At 38.4% G+C, this 22,618-nt stretch overlaps 2 protein-coding genes across 4 annotated transcripts in view; one reads left to right on the top strand and one right to left on the bottom strand.

The window, feature by feature from the left end:
* The window catches only part of LOC133527229 (neuroendocrine convertase 1-like), a 66,640-nt gene extending 63,312 nt beyond the window's left edge, over positions 1 to 3,328 (bottom strand). Inside the window, exon 1 of the mRNA XM_061864143.1 lies at positions 1,605 to 3,328. Coding sequence (XP_061720127.1) covers positions 1,605 to 1,829 — 225 coding nt within the window. The 5' untranslated portion in view covers positions 1,830 to 3,328. The remainder of the gene's footprint in view (positions 1 to 1,604) is intronic.
* A 6,827-nt stretch (positions 3,329 to 10,155) lies between these two features.
* On the top strand, positions 10,156 to 21,795 carry LOC133526980 (collagen and calcium-binding EGF domain-containing protein 1-like). Of its 3 annotated transcripts, none has more exons than XM_061863858.1 (9): positions 10,156 to 10,316; positions 15,477 to 15,608; positions 17,193 to 17,341; positions 18,546 to 18,691; positions 19,088 to 19,241; positions 19,649 to 19,740; positions 20,122 to 20,291; positions 20,632 to 20,780; positions 21,567 to 21,795. In XM_061863858.1, the coding sequence occupies exons 1-9, from the start codon at positions 10,198 to 10,200 to the stop codon at positions 21,770 to 21,772; spliced, it is 1,317 nt and encodes a 438-aa protein (XP_061719842.1). In that variant the 5' UTR covers positions 10,156 to 10,197; the 3' UTR covers positions 21,773 to 21,795. The 3 variants fall into 3 exon arrangements, with proteins under 3 accessions (XP_061719842.1, XP_061719841.1, XP_061719844.1); XM_061863857.1 differs by having other exon boundaries at positions 19,082 to 19,241; XM_061863860.1 differs by lacking the exon at positions 10,156 to 10,316 and adding an exon at positions 10,337 to 10,377 and having other exon boundaries at positions 19,082 to 19,241.
* The last annotated feature ends 823 nt before the right edge of the window (positions 21,796 to 22,618 follow it).

The following is a 22,618-nucleotide window of genomic DNA, read 5'->3' as shown; positions in this document are numbered from 1 at the left end:
GACAGGTCACTGGATAGTAAACGATTACTGCCACCTATGGACACTTACAACACCAGAGGGGTTGTAAGTGCATTGCTGAAATTGAAGTTGGGAATCCGCTCTTTTCTTGAAGGTTCAAAGGTCGTATCGGTCCGGAAACACCGCAGACAGTTCATTCCACAATTTACTTAGCTGTGCGACGCAGGAAGTTTCTGGAGAAACACACAGTTGAGGACCATCAACCATCTAAGTGGTGAAGATGGAAATGTTGTCGGGTAGGGCAATGGCGGAAAGAAGTGTCAGGGATTAATTGGAACAATTCCGAGCACTTCCCTTTATACAAGCGATAGAAAATACAGATTGATGCCACATCTCTACGCAGCGCCAAGGAGTCAACCCGATTCGAAATACGCTAGCAGTCGACAATTCGAGTCACTCTTCGTTGGATACAGTCCAGAGAGAGAAGCTGCTACTGGGGTGCCCCTGCCCATAGATGAGACCAGTATTTGATAAGTGGGACGCACCTGCGCCTTAAAAAGCTGTAGGCGTTGGGCTAGTGTCAAATATTACTATCTCGATCTGTTGAGTACACCTAGCTTTTTTAGGCTAATTTCGCCTTACCTTCTAAATAGCCGTGGAACTGGACTTCACTCGAGATGTCGAGGCCAGGATTCCGATACTGGCTGTGGCAGTCAGGGGAGTGCTCTCAAAACGAGGTTGAAGACTATAATTAAATAAATAAATACCGAATATTTACTTATAGTGGAAAACATGAAAAACGCTAGTTCGTACGTATACCTACAACGTGTATTTTTCGTAGAGTTTTCGATCGTTATAAGAATGTTTCTTTTATAATATAACTCTTTATTTATCAAATGAACATAAAATGACTTAAATGACGTATTTAAACGCATAAAATCTAAAAATAATTTACTTACTTTTTGTAATATGTATTTGAATTTGATTCATAGCGTGACAATATTCATTGGGGATTCCTGTTAAGTATTTATATTCATCACTCACATATTATATAACTTTCATTTTCTTTGTGGGACCAAAGTAGGTACCTACATATACCATTCTCGAAGGCTCGATGGACTGTCAATGAATATACGTATTAAGATTAAGGCTAAGATTTCATTGAGCCTATATTTTTTATTGGCTTGTGTAAGTATTCCAAATCCAGAAGATTTATTGGCTGAAAACTATAATAGACTGAATTAAAAAAGAAAATGTTGTATCATACGCGATCTAACCTATTTAATTTCCAGTCTCGATATTTAATACCTTACTTACCTGTATCTATTTATTTCCTAGTATCCTGTGTGATAATTTTAAATAATTTCGAATTTAAAGTAAATTCAGTCTTATTAATTAAATAGCATTTAATTTATTAAGATACTGACAAGGTTCGGAACCACTGAATTAGGGATCATAATAAAATTCAAATTAGAAAAGTACGATTTGGGAAGTTATGTTGTTATGACCACAATTATAAAAAAAACTACTGCCAAACTGCACTACTTACTTTGCATTAGGGTACCATAAACTTAATACCTACTTTCTATTTTTAATTTACATATAACATGGGATATAATTTAGGCAAACTGCTGAACAAAACTTACCGGTCCTCCATACACGTATCCCAACTCCAACGCGATCAGCTGCGCCACCTCCTCATCACCATCCACCTCCACAGTCCACTCATTCATCATATCAGCGTGCTCCAAGCCATCATGTACTCCGTAGTATCCATGATCTCCTGGTCGCACAGACTCATAATCAAAAGTATTGTATGAAAATATGGTGTTTAGAAGACTAGTCACTAATAAAGTTTGGAATAGTAACATTTTTTATTTAACTTTTTAAATGGTTTTTTTAGGTTGTTTTCAAGTTGGCGTCCAGTAAAATACTGCCGCGACTAAATTGCGAGAACTGTTTTCCGGCCGATTCAGTAGGTATTGTCCGGCGTTGTCCTTTGACGCATGGTTTTCAGTGCGCGGTGTGTCTATTCTCTGCTTAGATACCTACATATTGAGATTGAATCGAAAATGCGCTTGCGTGTTGCGCTTTGCACGCATTCAATCGCAAAATACAGTTCACGTCGCAATAAACAGATTGAGATTGGTTAAATCAAAATATAATATTGTCGCTAAATGCAAACCAGAACTGAATTACTACGGCTATAGATTTTAAATACAGTTGAAGAGTCTAATGAAGATAATGATATCGCTACACTACACACTGTAGTACTTAAAAATGTATTTGACAACGTCCACTTGACTGTATTCTAGCAAATAAATGATTTGGATATTTGTTTGATGAAACAACTGCAGTTTAGTCCCAAAACTTTTGTGATTTAAAAGTCCCAGGGAATTGTCAATTTTGTTAGTGTACAATAAACATGTCGTATACTATAGTCTGTCAAGCAAAGTCTGTCAGTAGCAATGTAAAGCAAACTGAAGTAGCGCAACACTCAATGATTGCGCTAAGAAAAGCCGCAATGTACATCGAACCAAACCTTGTTTTTTTTCCACTGAGCGCGCCCTTCATACGTCAATTCAAATTGCCGCTCGTGATTTAAGTAAGTACCTACTAAAACATTTTGTAATTATTTTATTAAAACATATAGGTAATCGTACCTAATGGAGGGACCATTTAAAATTGGAGTAAAATCGATGTTAATCAACATGATAAACAAGTTTGAAGACATCAAAAAAGATTTAGAAGCGGACTATGCTGTGAAACAAAATTATTTGAATCAAATAATTGCTTCCGCAGGTAGATGTCCTACTGGATTTTAATATATTATTAGATTTCTCAGTTGGAATCGAATATTAAGGGTATAACACAATAAAATGCAATACAAAAAATGCTCCTTCATTCAACATTCAAAAACAAACTAGACATTAGGTAGATACAATCGAAGAATATAGCAATCACAACGAATTCCTTAGAGTATATGTATGCTGAGTAAAAGGTAGAGGGCGAGAGGCGAGCGATCGCATTCTTTTGCACCTACTTGCGTACCTTTTGAGTTTTTTATCAAATGAGCTATAAGTACCTACTATCGAATGTAACTAGAATAAAACAATCGATTGATAATTAATATACCTACTTGTTACATGATATTAGTAGGTAAATATTAAAACCGATCTGCATAGAAACCCCTGAGTACGGTACGGTACCACTCTAACTATTTTTAAATATCAAACATATGGATTATTTACAGCTTGATACGATTTTATTTTGTTTTAGTAAACTTAGAAGATATAGATAGGGAGCTGTTTTTGACGCCAGTTTAGAAACTGAAGGAACTCGAAGAAAATAGTAGGTTGCGTTACGAGACCCATTAAGGATGACTCACGCTACACAGTGCCAGGGCCGGGCCGGGGCGGACCGGAGCGAGCCGTCACACGGACTTTCAGGAGCGCCACCGTCGCCGGACCGTTCCAGGGCCGAGTCCGATTTTTGCTCATAGCATGACCGGCTAGTCTCCGCTCCGAGCCCGCACCGGGCCACTACAGAGCTCCGGTGATGACGTAATGCTTTCCATAGAAAACGTAGCGCCGGAAGCTCCGGCCCGGCCCTGCCCCTGTGTAGCGTGAGTCAACCTTTATATGGAAAGGATTTCATTTTAATGGCAGGCTAACAGGTTAATGGCAATTTTCTTATAAAATTACAACTACATATATAAGTGTTAGATAACACATTAATTCAGGCAGACTCAAAATATTCGTGTCATTTGTAACTTCTTGTATGGCTAAATATATGTAAACCTTCTTCTTGTAAAATTATATATGAAGAAAAAGTATAAGCTAATAAAGACTAATTGAAATCTATTTCGAGCCAAATAAAAATAATTATTTTTACATATGTCCCAGTGAGATCTTTGTGGCGACTTAAAAAGAAATAACTATCTAACCAAGAACCCAAAGAAGAAGCAACTGTAGAAGCCACTCTAGACAACGTAGCCTGCGGATCTAGTAAAAAACAAGGCATTATTGCAAATCTAGATATTTTTGATATAACTGCAATAAAAAATAAGATTAATGGATATTACACGGTGAAAAAACAAGTACCAACATTACGGTCTTTGCTACACGAGTTGAGAGTAGCCATCGGATTTACGGGTCGCTGTCCCACGAGACGCTGCGTCAAATTTTACACAAAAATGGATTTGTATTTAAAAATAATCGATCCGAAAGACAGGATCGTACAGAGAGGGTAGAAATATCGCAATCGTGTGAAAAGTACTTATAAGGTCGATTCATACCAAGAGACAAGAAGGGAAACCCATCATTTACTTAGATGAGACTTACGTGCATCTTAACTATAAAACTAAAAAATCTTGGCAGGGACCGTCGGTCAAAGGTGTCACTGAAAATATTTCAGCTGGCAAAAGATATATCGTTGTTCACGCTGGCTCAGACAAGGGTTGGGTTCCAAATGCACTTTTAGTTTTTAGTACAAAATCCAAATCAGCCGACTATCACCACGACATGAACGCGCAAAATTTTACGAAATGGCTCAAAGAAAAAATTAATCCCCAATTTACATGAGCCTAGCGTCAATGTTATGGACAAAGCCAAATATCAGGTGAAGCAAACAAACAAACCACCCACAACGCAGGATTTAAAAGTGACAATTCAAAATTGGCTCACCACTAATGGTATTGAATTCAACCCCGCTGCCAACAAAGGGCAACTTATGACTTTAGTCAATAAGAATAAATCTCCTGCGTGCTACGAAACAGAAGAGATTTTAAAGGCTCATGGTCACGAGTTGCTGAAGCTACCGCCATACCACTGTGTCCTGAACCACAGTGTGCCTGAACGCAAAAGAGCTGGCATGGAGTATGGCAAAACGGACCGTTGCAAGACGAAATTTGGGAATACCGGCAGCTGACATGCAGAGTTTAATAACCGAATGTTTCCTTAGTGTCACTGCAGACCAGTGGAAGCGGTTCACTGACCACGTTATTAAAGTTGAGGATGAAGACAGAACCAAAGATAGAATTGCAGTGGATCATATAAACAAACGAAAGTGACGAAAACGACAGTGGGACCAACTCGTTCTATGATGAAGTCGAATATTTAGAATCCGAGTTTGACTTGGACCTGTAACACATTCAATATAGTACCTGTTTATCATATTTAAGCCGGTATTCCAAAAATTCATGCAACTTACTTTAAATGACATCTGGTTCCATTTGACTCCTCCGCTATACTATGTTATATATGTTTAATATAACAACTATCAACATAATAACAAAGACGTGTGTAGAAACCGAGACGGTCACAGATGGGAATGGATCCTTCCCATTTGTGCCCAGCGGGGGCAAATTGGAATGAAACTATTCCTATCTGTTCCCGCCGGAGACCCGTGGCTGGGGGCGGGCATAAATGGGAATACACCGAAATGTCACTTTTGGCAACAGATCGAATAACTAAAACTCGAATTGGGCTGTAACTCTATTTTTACTCGTAGCCATATCTGGACGCGAATTCCAATTCTAACTGGTTTTTACAACAAGTAATCAACAAGCAATGTTGAATAGCGTTAATTTTAAATATTTTTTATACAATTGTTTTTTTTTGTTTGACGATATTTTGTGAAATTCTTAGTATTAAATTTGATCTATGATTTATATTCGTTAGTATTATTTATGGAATAATATTTACATCACTAAATTGCTCTGATAATTAGTTTAGGATAATACTATTCATAAGTGCTTGTTGCTAGGCACATGAATAAAGTAGGTATATTTGAACTGAACTGAACTTCTAATAGTAAAAACTAGATAGCGCCAGTAGTGCGAGAAAATTACATGAAAGTAGTGTTGGAATTTTTATTGGCCAACCATTTACTTTTTACTGTCATCGTTTTCTGTATGTTTTATATTTATGTTGTTGTTAATTATTCTTGTCACCTGTCGTGATTGTTTCACCGGATGATCTCATCGCAAGATCAGCGCTGGAAGGCGCCAGCAACATGCTGAGATGAGAACATTTCCATGGTCTATCTAAACCGTGAGGTATTTATTTAATAACCAAATATTTTTTTACTATTAAGCCTGTAAAAGGTCCGAATAACCGTGAAATAAATACCCGTAAGTTTAAAACTTTGTTTGCAGACAAAAACTACCAAAGCGCTATAAACCGTGTATATTTTTAGTGTTTTATTTATAAAATGTTTCGAGTGTGTCAGTAGATCATCGGCTCGGCCGTGAGCATCGATGTAACATCAATAAACAATATTAATCAGTCGGGTGTTCCTGAATATGAGAGTCTTGGGATACTTCAGTGTTTTTGTGTCTAAATGTACCTATAATGAGATTAATGAGATATTTGTGATATTAAATTTAAAAAAATCCATGTTCATATCTTTTGAATTAAAAAAAAAAAATACTAGCCTAAGAAAGTAAACTGGAGTTCATTATAAATTATAAATGGCGACCCTTTTGAGTTTAAATAAGTAGTTATTTGTTTTACAAGGGGGTAAACTTGTTGTTTAATCGCTCGTGCTAATATTGATACCCGAGCAAGCGAATGATTCCAAAATTGAACTACGAGGATAGCGAATGGTTCGAGAAGTGGAATCTTGAGCGTTGCGAGGGTTTCAAGGCACGCACGATTGTTAAACAAACTTTGCCTCCGAGTGAAACACAAAACTATTCATCACACCATGCAACGCGAGGAAAATTCTAACTATATGATATAATACCAAATAAATCAAACCAAATCGAATCCATATGAACGGTTTAAAAAAATATCATTCAAAATCATCATTTAAAAGTCAATTTTACCAGGTAACATAAGGAAACAACTCAAAATTGCATCTGATTACTTTGTCTCACATGTGGATAAAATGCAACTTTCTAATTAGTTTTTGAACAATCAAGAGGGCCTTTACCAGTTGTTGTGATGAAAAATAATATCCGCCATAGCTCCTCCATTTATCTCAGACGGCTAGCATGATAGCTTTGCGGTGCTTAGTTAGTTACTTAGTTTGAATCTAAATTTAGTTTAGTATATAGATATTATACCTTACTAGAAATCTTTCAAGCACACCGTGATCAAAACTACCATGATCAATTAAATTAGGTACCTACTTCCCACTGACCGTCGATATGCCAGCGTGCAGCGTAATCAAGTATCACCTTTTAACCTGACTGTAGCGTAAAACATACCAATATTTTGCTCAAAATATTAATTTCAGTAAGTAGGTAAGATTGTGTATTGTTATTTATCATTGCTGAGTATAGGCTTCATGTATGTCATTTATCCCGATCCTGACTTAGTCTTATCTATCTATCATCCATCATCTCATCCCCGCGATCTGCGGAATGTCGTCCACTCACCAACGAGCTAACAAACGCCAGGCGCTTCTTTCATCCAACCCGTCAATAATTTTCGTCCTTGTTGTCGCTAACTAATATTGAGATATTAACTACTGTTAACGGTTTCTAACATCGGTTATACCAACCAATCGATCGATCGGCTAATCGGTTAAATCGGGTATTACCTAACTATTGAGCTCAGAATATAAATTTTAAGTCCTATGAATAAAAAAAGTGTGGTCACCCTATGTCCCTGAAATACCCTACTGCAAACTATGTACCCGGGGCTATTCCTGGCCAGCCGCGCTGCGCCGCCCAAACTTTGACCAGGCAGCGAACATCAACTCAACTATTGGTTACGCAGCAAAATGCTGCGTAATTTTTTTTAAAACGACTGCGTTTAGCTTCGGATTTTTTGCAAGAGTCCGTCTAAGCTAACTTTGCAGCGATTTGAACAGAATAGTGAGTGAGTGTCATTATAAACGTCATATTTTCTTGGAAATTTGACATTAGGTAATGATGACATTGCCACACTTTCGGCCTAATTCGAACAATGTTTATAAGATGTCACAGCGATACGATCCCCATCGGTCAGTGTAAAAAATGACAATTCTTCAAACAAAAAGGTAACTTTTGACACTGACAGACTTCCGGTTCGAGCGCCATCTTGATAGTTACGCCTCGTGATTAATTACTTTGTTTTTGGTCATTAATATTGTTTAAAGTGTAATATCGATAGCTTATTATACAGTAAACTAATGTGTTAGTGTGCAGTAACGAAGAATTAATCTTGACGCGAAACGCGTTTAACCACCATTTTGGAGTCAACGGCCGGTAGTCCACGTGCTAGTAGGTACCAAACAGACATATGACTGTGACAGAAAAATATAATTGTTACTTGGATGTCCTTGCTAAATTTTATGTCATTCATCCTTACGTTTTGAAATTATCCTTACGATTGTATGGAAGCGGCTTTTTGGTGTAAGGTTCGTGAGACTCACGATAGGCAAGTAATCACAAATGCAATTGCACTCACAGTTTGATCACAGACAGTTGATCTGATTAGCAAATCAATTGCGTCCGCTAAGTGAATACGAATGAATGGGTTACTGTGCGATGAATGAATGAATGAAACTAAGAACTGGTTTTAGTGCGTGCGCACGCGCTGGCTCTTGGGTGGCATTCAAACTTTAAATATATTATCTTGATCTAATAGAAATAGAAATAGATATTATTTATTGTCAGACCACAGGTAAAAATATAAAAGATGTTAATGATAATAAGTCCTTGTCTTCAGTCTACCACATTTATGGTGTACAATATTGAATGTCATGCACAACATGCAGTCAAGTTATTTACATACAACATATAACACAGTATTTTATACAATAAGGTTCCCAATTTTATCTCATTACGCTGCATCTGCCGGGCTAAGATGGTCGGCTTTTTATCATGTCATCATGTCTGTCACGTTATAGCAAATAGGTAAGTGCGAAAGTGATGCATGACATGACAAGTGATAAAAATGCGACCATGATACCACCGCTGTATATCTCAAGTTAATCATTATTATTATTATTATTACATTAATATTTTATTTGCCATTGTTATCTATAAAGTCAAGTGGAGAATAAAACATTTTGCTCATTAGATCTAGTACTGTCAAGGTTCTTAAATACATCCGGAATATTGTTATAGATCTTGATTGCCATGGAAAAAATGCTATTTTTGTAAAATGTCGATTTAGTTTGATGCGTATTTACGAGTTTGTACTCGTTTCTCAATGATTCTCAAATTCACGGTGGAATCTATCGTTCCTTTGATATACATTAGGGTTATTCTTTACAAACATAGCAACTTCTTTCATATATAAACAAGTTAGTGGTAAAATCTTATATTTATGAAAAAGAGGCTTACAGGAGTCTCTTTGAGATGCTCCACAGAGCGCTCTTACACATCGTTTCTGCATCTTAAAAACTTTTAACCAGTCGGTAGAATTTCCCCAAAAAATTATATCGATATTATAAATAAATATACTAATATTTCTCTGAGCATTTCATGCGCACTGTTATATTGATACGAGCGAAACACAACATAAAATCAAAGTAGGATTCGCTCCCGGTCGAAGATAAGATTATTTTAAAGCCATACTCGTAATATATATATCAATCTTATTTTGTTTTGTTCAAAAAACGACCAAGTACGTTATGGACGATGTAAAATGTAGAGTTCCGTAGCTTCATGTATATAATTCCAAAAAAATGCGAACTTGTTCTAATCTTAAATATTTATTTTATTTTATATTATATGTCTGGCAAACATAACTTGTCAGTAAGTAAGAACAAAAAAAATTATACTCATTCCTTTCTTTTAGGTGCTAGTACTACTAAGGGCACTATAGGCATCTTCCGTTGACTAATAAACAAGAAGAGTTGAAAAAACTCACTCACTCACTCACTTAAAAATCAGTTCCACCAGCAAACATGAATTTAAGGGTACCAACCAACTCAAAATTTGCATCAAATTACTTTGCCACTCTTGTGAATAAAATTAAACTTTCTCATCAGTTTTTGAATAATAAAGAGAGCCTTTACGAGATAGTACGGTGAAAAACTTATTTTTTAGTTAAACTAGGTAAACTGGTGAAAAGACCATCCAATGTGCAGCGTGCAGCGTGCTCAAAAATCGTTCGAAGATATAGACAATAATACCAAAATTTTGTGTGTGAATTTTTATTGCACTAGGAACGCAATAAACTTAACACTTTTATTGCGACTAGGCCCGCATGACGCAACGGGAGTGCATTTTAATTTGACCAATTACGCCTACAAAGTTTGAACATCAGTGCACGGACGCATCGGCGCGCAACAGTCGCGATGCGCGCGCTCAGCTCGCCGGCTTGCTTCGTGCTCCTGCTGTGTCATACGACCCTGGTATATTGTCACCAAGAGGGGTACTACGCCGAGGAAGGTTATCCTGATGATATTTTGGACGTGTGAGTGTTTGTGATCTTGAAGTTTGAATTCTTTTTTTTTTGGGAATTGGGAATTTCGACTGTAAGTAACCATGCAACCATTACTGACTAAATACTGATTTTCGAACGCAAACCTATCGCAAAAAGACAGTAGATATAATTCAACGGAATAAAGTGAAAAAGTCGAGGTTGTTCAGTAATTTATTATTGCAAATTATTTCAAGGAGATACATTTTTACATAATAACTATTTTATATATAATCAACAATTACTTTAAGTAGGTACACGGCAATGGCGGATCCAGTATTTTCGTTTAGGTAGGGCTTGCCCCTCCTTCCCTAAATCCGCTACTGACACATATAATAATAAAGTAGAAACAAAAGTGATTTGTTTAGGTATATTGTCAGATTAATACATACGGACGGAAAACTTAATCGAAAATGTGATGCATGAAATAAGCAACTTTTTAGCGTTACGTTTATTTGATTCCCTTAAAAAACATTTATTTCAGACCTTGATTCATACTGAATCTACTTATACTTGATCTATGGAGAAATTTTATTATTATGATAAATATTGACTTCAAAGTCTTCAAACAAAAGTCACCTTTGCTTTTTCACCTAATACAAAAGTGCCATATTATATGTATGTATCTAATATACATTTCTAAATTTACTTAACTTACGTAATCTTAGCTCAGTCCATAAATTCATACAAACAAGAATCCAAGAAAATCGCAACAACCAACTATTAACCAAAACACGTGCTCCAAAACCGAACTGCAAAGGGTTCAACGACTGCCAGCGAATAAGTACAATGCACCACGATCACACTAACTCTTTACTCATCATAGGTGAACCTTATGCCTTCGCCATAAGGCTTATGAACTGTTAGTTAAGAGTTTTGTGGTACAGTCGACGTCAAAAATATGTGTACATTTTTCGCCTTATTACAAAGGAGTAAGGTGCAAAAGCGTAAACATATATTTGATGTCGACTGTACATGCGCGTGCGCTAGTATAAATAGTACAATAAGCTCTCTTTGAAGCTTTCTTGGAAACTATCCGCGGGAGATTCATCTTACGTCTACTGGCTGTCAATATTCAGTGAAGAGAAGCTATGTGACAATAGTACCTATGTAAACTTACAAGGAACATACAGGCGTACCTATTCTGATTTTAATAACAAGTTATGACACTAACAGATCAGATCCATAACTAATTCAGTTATTAAGATTAGAATATAACGCTTTATACTTTAAAACCGTAGTTAGGAACTTGGAGTATGTACGCTAATATCTTGTATCATTTATGAAGGTCTTATATATCACATCAGTGGAAAACACGGCGTACCGCCCGCTTGATGGTAAATGATAGTAGATTGTTAACCAAGGGATGAAAAACACTCATTTCGATCGAAGCAGTTTGTCCGATACTGAGATGGTGATTTTCAACCAATTTAAACACTACTTTTCATTTTGAATACGGAGAAAATAAAATAAATGTGTATTAAAAAAAACATGACTAATAACCTTTTATAGTATTTCTTGAGGGTACATTTAATTAACAATTTAGGTAAAAGTATCGTGTTTTATGGAATGCAAAGTTAAATTTCAGAATGGAAATTGTACTACAAATCGATTTAATATCAAATTTTAATTGCGCATCGTAATATAAAAGAAAAAAAAGTACTGGGAAAATAAAATATATCATTTTCTGCACACTTTTTAGAACAACAAAAACAACTTTCAGAACATGAGAAATGAAAAATGATTATCATAGCTTGCGAACGATTGCAATTATACATACCTGTAAGTGTGTTTTCGATCCTTTTTAAAACCCTGTATATCTTATCTCTTATTACCCTCGGCAAATGTATTCTTTCCTTTTCTTATCTGTGTTTAAAGAAAATACGTGAACAATTACGGCCATTGCACATTTTTAAGTCATTAAAAGCTAAATGGTTGCCTCTCGTTGAACAACTACTGGTGGTAAATGAATGATGAGCCACACCACGCGGTAAACCACACTTCCTGGTTTGTAGCACTGAGTACTTCTGTCATAATTCATAATATGCTGCCGGTTCGGAATTTCCTTAGAACCCTTATTCTTTGATATTTATTGCGAGTAGGTGTCTCAAAAAGTATGGTTCGCTTATCGAAATTTAAAGTTTAAATCTAACAAAAAAACAACCGGCTTCGCAAAAATGTATTTAAAAAGGTCATAATTTTATGATTTTTGCCTTCTTTTACACTTCACCTTCCTTTGCTGGTCATGCGGAAAGCCCGGACACTGCAGAAGCAGACGGAAAAATATTCTGCAGCAAAGAGTACTAAGCAAAAACTGCTGCAGGAACACTGCGTGAGAGAAAACCGAAGCCCTGGGCCGTAGGCGCGTCCGACAGCCCAAGGGAGGACAACGGCTCGTACACAAAAATATACATAATGGGACAGGAATAATCGCCACCGGGTCCACGAACACATACATCAATCAGCAAACAACGAGCATACAACGAGTGCAAAGAATGCCTTTCATGAACAGCCATTAATAACTCTAAAACATACACACAGATCACTCTATGTCCGTCCATCTATGAACTTACAATATTTGCAGAGTCCCCTAGATTTCATCATCCTCCACTACAAGGTTCCAGGATCCTAGACATGTTGACAATGGGACCAACAATGGACACTTGTGAAAAAAAAAGATCCCGATAAATTGAGTACCTTCTCCTTTTAGAACTCAGTTTAAAAGCGATGTCTTAATTCCCAATGTTATGGCGGGGCGGTCAAAGTCGAATTACAGATACAGACTTAGAACAAGCTAACACTGCAGCGATCGATAAAAAGTAGTTTTTGAAAATCAGTAATGTGACAATACCACCACAGAAAAAATATTAAATAGTCTGATACTTTTGCCATTTTGCCATTAAGTATACCGATTGTGAAAATAAGGCATCTACTTAAACTCGTGAAAATGCGGAACACAAAGATGACGTTCATAAGGACATAAGATATCTCGTTCGGATATCTTGTCCGAAATAAATGCTTATATAATTAATGCTATATACACATAAGATTAGTAGGCCTGCCTTAGGTGTGGTCAATTATAAAAATAAAATATTGGTCTAAACTAATACACAGTATGTCTTTGTGATAGCTAAGAAACATTGCCATAGATATTGTTTTAATTGGTTGTCAAATTATTGCGCTCTACCATAAATTAAACAGCCGCATGTGCACTAATTGTTGATTTTGGGTCATCGCTGTAAAAGCTTAATCGGTTACGTCACTGGCGATAAGATAAGCCGACAAAACGAGACAATGTTTGACAGTACGTACAGTGTGTCATCTCATATTTACTGTTGTTTGGTGTGTTATGATAACGATGTTAGGAAAATTTTGCCATAAAAGTGCTTCTAGTACCTAAATTTAGTTATTTTTAGACTTAAACACAAGTCCAAACACCAAATAAATAGTGACAGCCGAAGTGATATATGATGATGATGATATCGCAACATGTTCCTTATCCATATTAGCTAGATGCCGCTATCAAATCGGTAGTTGTATTACATTATACTATACAATACATATTTGGCCATTCAGGAAGAAGATACTTCAGTAGGATACTGAAAGTAGCACCAACGTTTAGGTCCTAAACATCGGAGGAGGAGGTAAATTCTTCAGCCCTTACCGCCCTTAATTTGAACAGGTAGGCAGATTTCCAAACATTTCTTAATCTAGCGGTGACAGAGCTCTTAAAGTAGTTTTATTTTTATTACAAAACCACTCAAACAGAAACGACTGCCTTGCACAACTGCACACATCAAATGTATTGAATATCAAACTGTTATACAATGTTTAGATGCATATACCAAGTATTTTTCTATAACTAAGCCACCACCTGTTTGTGTTTACACATTGATTAGTGTTTTGTGCCGACTCATACATTTGTTATTAAATTCAAGTAGAAACTTGCAGTAAACATTCCTGTTTTTAAAATTATGCATTATGCTATACAAAGTGTATATACAGGTACATACTTTAATAACTTTGCTGATATGTAATCATCCTCCTCGTTGTGTCGGGCGATAGAGACCCCAGGTGCTTATTTTTTATCTGTATTATGAAAGACTTATGTATGATTATAACTGAGAATGTTTATAACTTCGTCTTGAAAATGCGGTTCACGAATGACAAGGTTACCGGCATTACCGCGTGAAAAGCGCGTGTTTTTTTTTTAGGTGAAATAAAATAAAATTAGGTCAGCTATTGAATATACCTGTGGTATCTACACCAAGCCGTTTATATCACCATGGATTTCTTCCTAAAACAGATAATATGTTACTTGTTTGGTTCACCAAGGACCCAATGTACCTAAGACATGGACTACGATTAAAGGGGGATTGCAGGTCTAAAAAATATCCCGGTTTCCCGGACCAAAGCAATTAGACTCGGAGACGTTGGGACTGACTTGCAGTTGCCGCTCGGACGGTTAGATATACAACGTAAAACAAAGGAACACACGTAGTTTATTAATAGATAAGTTTTTTCAGATGGTATATCCACTAATCCACTATTTATAAACTAGTGCCTCTGTGAGGCTTAGACCTTGCGATAAACTTAGAAAATGTGGAAGTGAACTTAGTTCGTGAGTCTTCTTTATCACAATGAACTCACAATGGTATTTTTAAGCGCCATCGCCATACTCCGCCATTTTGAAAATTTCGCAAAAAAAAAACGAGATAAAACATTTATTTAACTATCTATAGCAACTGCTCACAAAATTTCACGAGAATTGGCTGAGAATTGCGACCTGCAGAGGAGAACAGCCGGGCATTTTTGCCCAAGCTGAAACGAATACCTTCGCTGACGCTCGGTTAATAAAGATTTATAGGACATCCTTATCACAATTTGACTCAGCGCCAAAGCAAGCTCAAGAAGGGTACTCAGTATATTGTATATGTATAGGTTTTTTTTATAGGTACAGGAATTCATGACTCAGGAACTGCTCGCCATTCATCATGGTCTGTGATCATTACTGATGAGACAATTAAGTGCCCTAACCGTGATTTGAACCAAGGGCCATAGGCTTCATAAGCATAGTCATTACCAAGTAGGCTAGACCGGTCAGACCATTGCATGTTTAATATAACTTTTTTTCAAATAAAGTAAATATTTCAGCGAGGAGAGCTCCACCGCGTGCCCGACGGAGCGCGTGCTGCGCGCGCGCGAGATGTGTCGCACCGACGGCGGCGCTGAGATGGAGTGCATCAGGCTGCACTGCTGCGACACCCACCGACTCGTCGCTGGACGGTAAATTAGTAAATTAATAAATATTTTCAACGAGGAGAGCGCTACCGCGTGCCTGATGGAGCGTGTGCTGCGCGCGCGCTCGACGTGTCGTACCGACGGCGGCGCCGAGATGAAGTGCATCCGGCTGCATTGCTGCGACACACACCGACCGTCGCTGAACGGCAAATTAATAAATATTTTCAGCATGGAGAGCGCCACCGCGTGCCCGACGTAGCGCGTGCTACGCGCGCGAAGAGATGTGTCGCGCCGTCGGCGCCGAGATGAAGTGCATTGTCGCAACACGCACCGTCACGTCGCGTGACGGTAAACCCTCAATAAGTGCATCAGGCTGTACTGCTGTGACACGCACCGACTCGTCGCCGGACCAAATCACCCTCAATACTAAAGTAATTCAGTCCAGAACCACACTTCATAGTCATAGGTCAAGCTTTACGAAACTCTACATATGTAAGCACTGTAGGTATGTAAATTGATCAAAAGCGAATATCAAAAAACACGATTAAAGTAGATTCGCTGGATGCAGACGCTGGCACCCTTGCAAAACATAACACGGCACTTGTTCGCAACATATTTAGACACAATACATAGCAGTCTTCGACGGGGTAGTGGAGAACTGACCAGATTGAATGTTGACACAGAGAAAGACGGTGGGCATAATAAATAAAAAAACAGAAAAAATAATTAATTAGTCATCAGCCAAGGACAATGCCACCAACAGCTGCCAACTAATTACCTCAGCAGCTGATTGCTATGCATTCCGCGGCGATGCATTGCTATGCAGGCCTAACAGATCGTCTTTGTTTGCTGCGCTCTCAGAGTTAGAATAGTACGCTAATTCGCATTTTATTACTCGCTTGGCTACTATGTGCTTGTTAATCGCGCGGTGAAGGTATGACAGTGGAGGCATTTAAAGACGAGTATGTCTGGAGAACATAAAAGGAGCAATTCAGTTTACATATTTTATGTCTTAAATGGGGCTGTATTGATGTTTCTTTAATAAAACAAGTGTAAAATGATTGTGAAGGGCAAGAGTAATCTATCAATTCGTCATTTAAAAAAACACGGTCAAGTATCCTATGCTATATAGGGTGTACTGAATTATCAGTACTTAAACCCATAACTATACTTTCTGGTTAAGTCGCAGTCGAGTAAAATATTGATATTGGGGTAGATCAAGTACAAATGTATAGACAAAAGTGGAATTCTTATTCCTCCAAGTTTTCTATTAAGAGAATGTGCCCTGAAAGCAAAGATATCTAGGAACTAGAAGCGTTAATGTTGGCTTACACCATATTTTCATACAGAACATAGATTTAGAGTAAAACGCGTATTTCTCCAGAATGGTACATATTTTCCAAGATGGCTGCGATTCCTCGAGGAGGACATGATAAAGGGGCATTTAATTTACATACACACCAAATTTCAGGACTGTTTCAGAGAGAGTTTATAAATATATTGAAAATATGCGAGTGCTATAGCCATATGGTCCACATAAAATTGAACATTTTATTTAGATGAGGTTTACTTTTGCCCCATGGCCCCAACGAATCCTACTGATATGATAAAGATTGTATACTGTTCCAGATGCATCCCCAATAACGTGGAGCCCTGCAGTCTGAACCTGTGTGAACAAGCGTGTGAGGAACGCGGAGAGAGACTTTGGTGCTCCTGTCACGCAGGATATCGGTTCCATGCAGAAAATTATCGTCGTAGGACGCAGCCATACTGTGTTGGTAAGTGCCATACTCTTATAAGGGTCTCACCTATTACTATTCCGCCTGGAATCACTGGTCCTATCGGGCGGCATGCCGTCCCAGGCAAATAACGTCTACACACATAATCGATTATTGGCTTCTGGCAATGGCCTCCTGACACCTCTGCGACTAGACACTAGCAGTTGAGATTGAGAGTCGTCAGTTTTCGCCCCAAGACCATGGACTGTCTGGCCCATATCTATCGACGATGCCAGTAATCGCCAAGCGGCCCCGTAATAGTCGTCAGGCCGAAAACGGAAATGGAACTGTGTGTGACCTTTTGCTATTAACTGACAGACTTATATCTTCAGGCGAATTGGAAATATGTGGGCCCTTTTAAGGCAGGGACAAAATGACCCCACGTACGCAATGTGTTATGAAATCTGAACCCTGCTTGGAAACATACTTTTCATACACAACGCATAGTTAACCCTCAGCATAGCCAAGATGTCAATTGTTTGCGCCGTAGCCAACGAAACGCTAAATGTCTTTCTGCCGCACTAATATGGAAGAGTGATAGAAAGAGATGACCGTTTCGTTCCCTAATACGGCGCAAACGATTGGCATCTTGGTCATGCCCTCTGTACAGACTTTGCAAGGATTGAGTGGGAAACACTATTAACGTCAAATTCCTATGAAAATGTGACGTTTATCAATGTAACAATTAATGACACTTCCACACTGTCATTTCAAAATCGGTGCAGTTAGCTTAGAAGGGCTCTATTATTGCTTAGAACCTGAAGCTCTACTTACATGCCTTCAATTGATTTTACAGTACATATGGTGCTACTTTACCGCCCTAGTGTGGTAACTCGCACTATACGTGCGTGTGTCGAATATTTAAAGGGCCAATGTACTGTAAAACGTTGTACAATACACGTGCGAAAAAGCAAATCGCAACTCGTATCGATTTAAAACACTCCCTTCGGTCGTGTCGTTCATTGCGAATTTCCTAATTTTCACACTAGTATCGTAATATACAACTCTTTTCTAGCCAGAAATTATACTCCACTGGAAAGGCTCCACTCTGATGGCCTTAGCTGTTTAGTGCAAACTTTGGTCTCAAAATTGTATAGGTTCTTAGTACAATAGCGGACACTAACACTTGTATTAGTCACCAATTCTTTTCAAATATATTATGTTTTGTTTGACATTAGACTAACAAAATACTTATTACTTCCAGACATAGACGAATGCGCTGACAACAAAGGCGGCTGCCAGTACCGCTGCGTGAACGACCCAGGCGGGTTTCACTGCGAGTGCCCCGCCTCACAAACCCTGGCTAGCGATGGTAGGAGCTGCGCGCGCCCCGTTGTGATGCCTATGCCGGTAAGTATTTAATGCAAGTAGGTAACCGTAGCAAAATGTAATACGAATAAATAAAATTAGACCTAAAATAGAGCCTTGTGGTACGCCAATAGTAGGATTAACTTAACGCATAAACTTATAATTCGTCTGTTGGCGGCTTCTATTATTAAAATAACTTTATTTAATATTTAACACTTAATATAAAAAAATACACTTATATCTATAATAGATAAACGAGAGTATTACGGGCATCATGGCGCGGGCAGTCAAAAGCTTGACAGAATACAAAAAATACTTGAAGATTTTTTATGATCTGTCTAATCCAAGGCTGTAAGTACAAGATTGTGTTAGCCTTCGGTACCTACATAATACATAATCAAACAGTGACGATAAGTACTAGAGCATTATTAGTTGCAGGAACCGCTGCCCCTTATTCGCGCGTCGTCTCGGTGCTACGCACCATGCGACTCCGTGTCCTGGCTGTCACGAAAAGTCCGTTCACTCACCGACCAGCTGCACTCAACGCAGGCCGCCTTAAAAAAGTTGACGGACCATCCAATCTTTAAAGAAGGTAAAATTTCATCTGATGTAGATAGTTCCTTACCTACTTCACTGGGTCAGTGACACAAAAAGGATCTTTGCATTGGATACAAGAGAATGACACTTTGCCTTATTCTGCGTCACTTCACAGCAACTGGATACTTTGAGAGCGGACAGAGGTCTTTTAGGGCTTCGTCACTCCATACCGTTGGAGGACGCGACGCCCAGACGGACGTTTTCCACCCGCATACCAAAGCTTTTTCTCACTGCTCGATACTCTCTCATCTTCTCCAAGTAACCGAGCCAGCAGTATCTTTTGATCTTACCAATTATACCTATTAGGCATCGCAACCAGCTTCTCTACCTCTCTATTCTTCCTGTAATTAGGTAAATAGTTTCGTATCCAAGGGCTTCGCTAAATAAAACTTTACATTTCAGATGCTGAACAGTTTTCTGACTACGCATACAGGGTGCTTGACGCTACTGCGCCGTTAGAGGGAGGTTACTGTCGATGCGAGAGAGGGCCTAGAGTAAGTCCTAAGTTACATTAAATGTACGTATATATCATTTATATGGAACTAAAAGTTTGTAGAAGCAAGTACTTGTAACGTGAACCTGAGTGAGCCTCAATTAAGCCTAATTTATATTGTATCCCTTTCTTACAAATACACATTTAAAAAAGACAGCTTAAGACAAAATTAATAGTAATTGAGTATACCACTAGTAGTGCGTATACCGCCATAAGTTTCTATCATTCCGCCGAGCCGTTATGTGGAGTTGCGTCGAATGACTTATAACCAGCTTATAACCAATATTATCTTCTATAACTTGTCATGGCAGGTCGGTCAAACTCGGAGCGAGAACATTTTCATATTGTTTCTTTTCAATATTGAAAAACCATTACGTTGCAGGGTCCACCTGGTGCTCCAGGCGTCGAGGGTCCAAAAGGCGACGCCGGCGCCAGAGGTCCCAGGGGCGCCCGTGGACCTAAGGGGTCTATGGACTTGATGCTCCTTCTGCTGGCCGACATCAGACATGATATCAACAACCTGGAGGCTAGAGTGTATAAGGAAGGAGAACAGTAAGTATTGCGGATCAACAAGTTTTAGTCAAACTTTTTTTAGCTATAAAACATTATTATGATTTATCCCGCTTTTGAGGTCTTCTCCTGTAATTTTACTGAAGAATCTTTATCTTAATAGCAATGATGTCTGCTGTTTGATGCACCATTAACTAGTAATGATGTCTACTGTATGATAGACCATTTATGTGGCTACCATGCTGGGCTTATCACGTCCAGCAGTGGACGCTAGAAATCCATCATGGCGAACTGTACTCCCTTATTCACACAATCATATGCCTATAAATGTTAAATCCCTGCTTTCTTTGATTTGAGTCTTGACCGAAGCTCTTATTTTTAGTCCAGAGCGGTTTGATCTGCAAAAGGCGTGGCGTCGGCAGCGGAAGCAAGAGAGGCTGGACAAGGCGCGTAGAACCGATCAGGAGTTAGAAGCCTACACCATCCCGCCGGTAGTGACTACGAAAGGACCGGTGGAAATTTCGCCAAATGGTAAGTTACGTAAATCTTTGCAAATAAATTAAAGCCCCTGGCCTTTCCACTAAAGTAGCCAGAGCTGTATTATAACATCATTCGGAGTGCATATCGTTCGCAATGGTTTTGTAAGTTATATTAGAGTGCAATCTTTCATTCAATCTGGAGGTTGCGTCGAAGAGGTTGTTTAACTGAATCCCCTAAAATTATAGTTATGTTCACACACATTAGTTTGCATTCTGTTTTAGTTCTGCGAGTTGAGTCTCTTGAAAGGATCTCCTGTCATACTCGTAGTTGATTTAATAGCTACTTTCAAGGGAATCACCTTGAAGACCATGGTATAATAATATACTCTGTTTTATTAGACTATGTTGAAAACAGAGACAGGAAATTGCAAAGTGACGTCATTCAAGATTATTTTGGATAAATAGGGCATATTACACAAAACTCTGCTTAGGGCTCTACTAACACATACTGGGGGTCTACCGCGAAACATGAAAAACGAACTTTCGTTATGTGCATCTCCATCACTCTTGCATATTCGATTGATAAAGAGGCAGATAACGAAATTTCGATTTTCGCGTTTCGCGGTAGGCCTCTGTAAACAAACCAACTTGATGCATCAATGACTAATGAAATTTTCTCAAAAGCTGTTTAAAGCATAGTATGTATAAGTTACTCTAAGGTTCGCAATATATGCTACTTGTGCTAGTGCTGCTGTCTAGCGGCAGAACATTCCTACATGGAATGTCCGATTTGAATGTAAGGTCGTTAAGCGCACCAATAGTGTATTTATGTCCACAGGATTAAACGGTGAAATCACTCACGACTCAGACTCAGAGAGCACTACCGACTGGTCAATGGTCAAAGGTGAAACGGACCCGTCAGACCTCAGCATGAAATTCCCCGACATGGACGAGAAGCTGCTGGAGTTCCACCTGCTGGCCAACTCCACGCACTCTGAGGATGACGAAGACCTGGACACCGATTATGAATACAGCTTTTATTAGAATTAATACCAGTTTAATAAGAAGGGAATGTGTTTTATTTTACCAATTACCCGATCATCATCAATTCATCATCTTCCTCGCGTTGTCCCGGCATTTTGCCACGTTTTAATAGGAGTGCCTTGGCAACTAATCCCTAAAATTGGCGAATTGGCGTAGGTAATAGTTTTTACGAAAGCGACTGTCATCTGACCTTCTAATCCAGAGGGTAAACTAGACCTTATTGGGATTAGTCCGGTTTCCTCACGATGTTATCCTTAGATAGATAGATAGATGACCCGATACTGATACTAAAAATGATGTGAACATATGAAGCACAAAAAACAATCCAGCACATTTTTCTCAAACATGCGCTTATATTAACGTTATGTTCCTGTAACTCATCAGGTTTTAAGGGCGTGAAGAAGACTGTAAAGGGCTAAAGGGGACTGGGGCCCTAACCAAGATGACATTCGTTTGCTGAAAACGAAACGAAACGCTATCATTTCCATACATTATTTACGTTTATCTTAGCGTTTCGTTTTCTGAAAACGATTGTCTTCTTGGCTAGTCGACTTGCTGCGCTAAATTGTCGTCGTGTCTTCAATGATTAATAAATTTTTGTGACTGTGCCGATAAAATGTGCTATGATGACTCGCACAAGCAGGTTCTGCAAAATATGTACTTAAATATTATATCTGTTCTAAAGGAGGGTGCTGAGCTTAGTCATAACAGCACTGCTTATAAAAAACGTAGGCACATAACAGGTTGGAATAGATATGTCAGCGACGCTCACCGTGAGGCTCGGTTTTGGTACTTATGGTGGATATCGTACGGTAAACCAGCTTATGGGTTTGTTTATGATAAAAT

Source organism: Cydia pomonella, chromosome 17, assembly GCF_033807575.1.
Source record: "Cydia pomonella isolate Wapato2018A chromosome 17, ilCydPomo1, whole genome shotgun sequence".
In the NCBI taxonomy this organism is placed as follows: domain Eukaryota; kingdom Metazoa; phylum Arthropoda; class Insecta; order Lepidoptera; family Tortricidae; genus Cydia; species Cydia pomonella.
The sequence above is the reverse complement of the archived record's forward strand: the minus strand, read 5'-3'. Positions and strand labels throughout refer to the sequence as shown.

Bases quoted from the DNA above. Each gene is read 5' to 3' on its own strand.
- LOC133526980 (XM_061863857.1), top strand. From the start codon at position 10,198: ATGCGCGCGCTCAGCTCGCCGGCTTGCTTCGTGCTCCTGCTGTGTCAT. The intron at 19,242-19,648 runs GTAAAATTTCAT...TTTACATTTCAG, and splicing joins CCATCCAATCTTTAAAGAAG to ATGCTGAACAGTTTTCTGAC. The intron at 19,741-20,121 runs GTAAGTCCTAAG...ATTACGTTGCAG, and splicing joins GATGCGAGAGAGGGCCTAGA to GGTCCACCTGGTGCTCCAGG.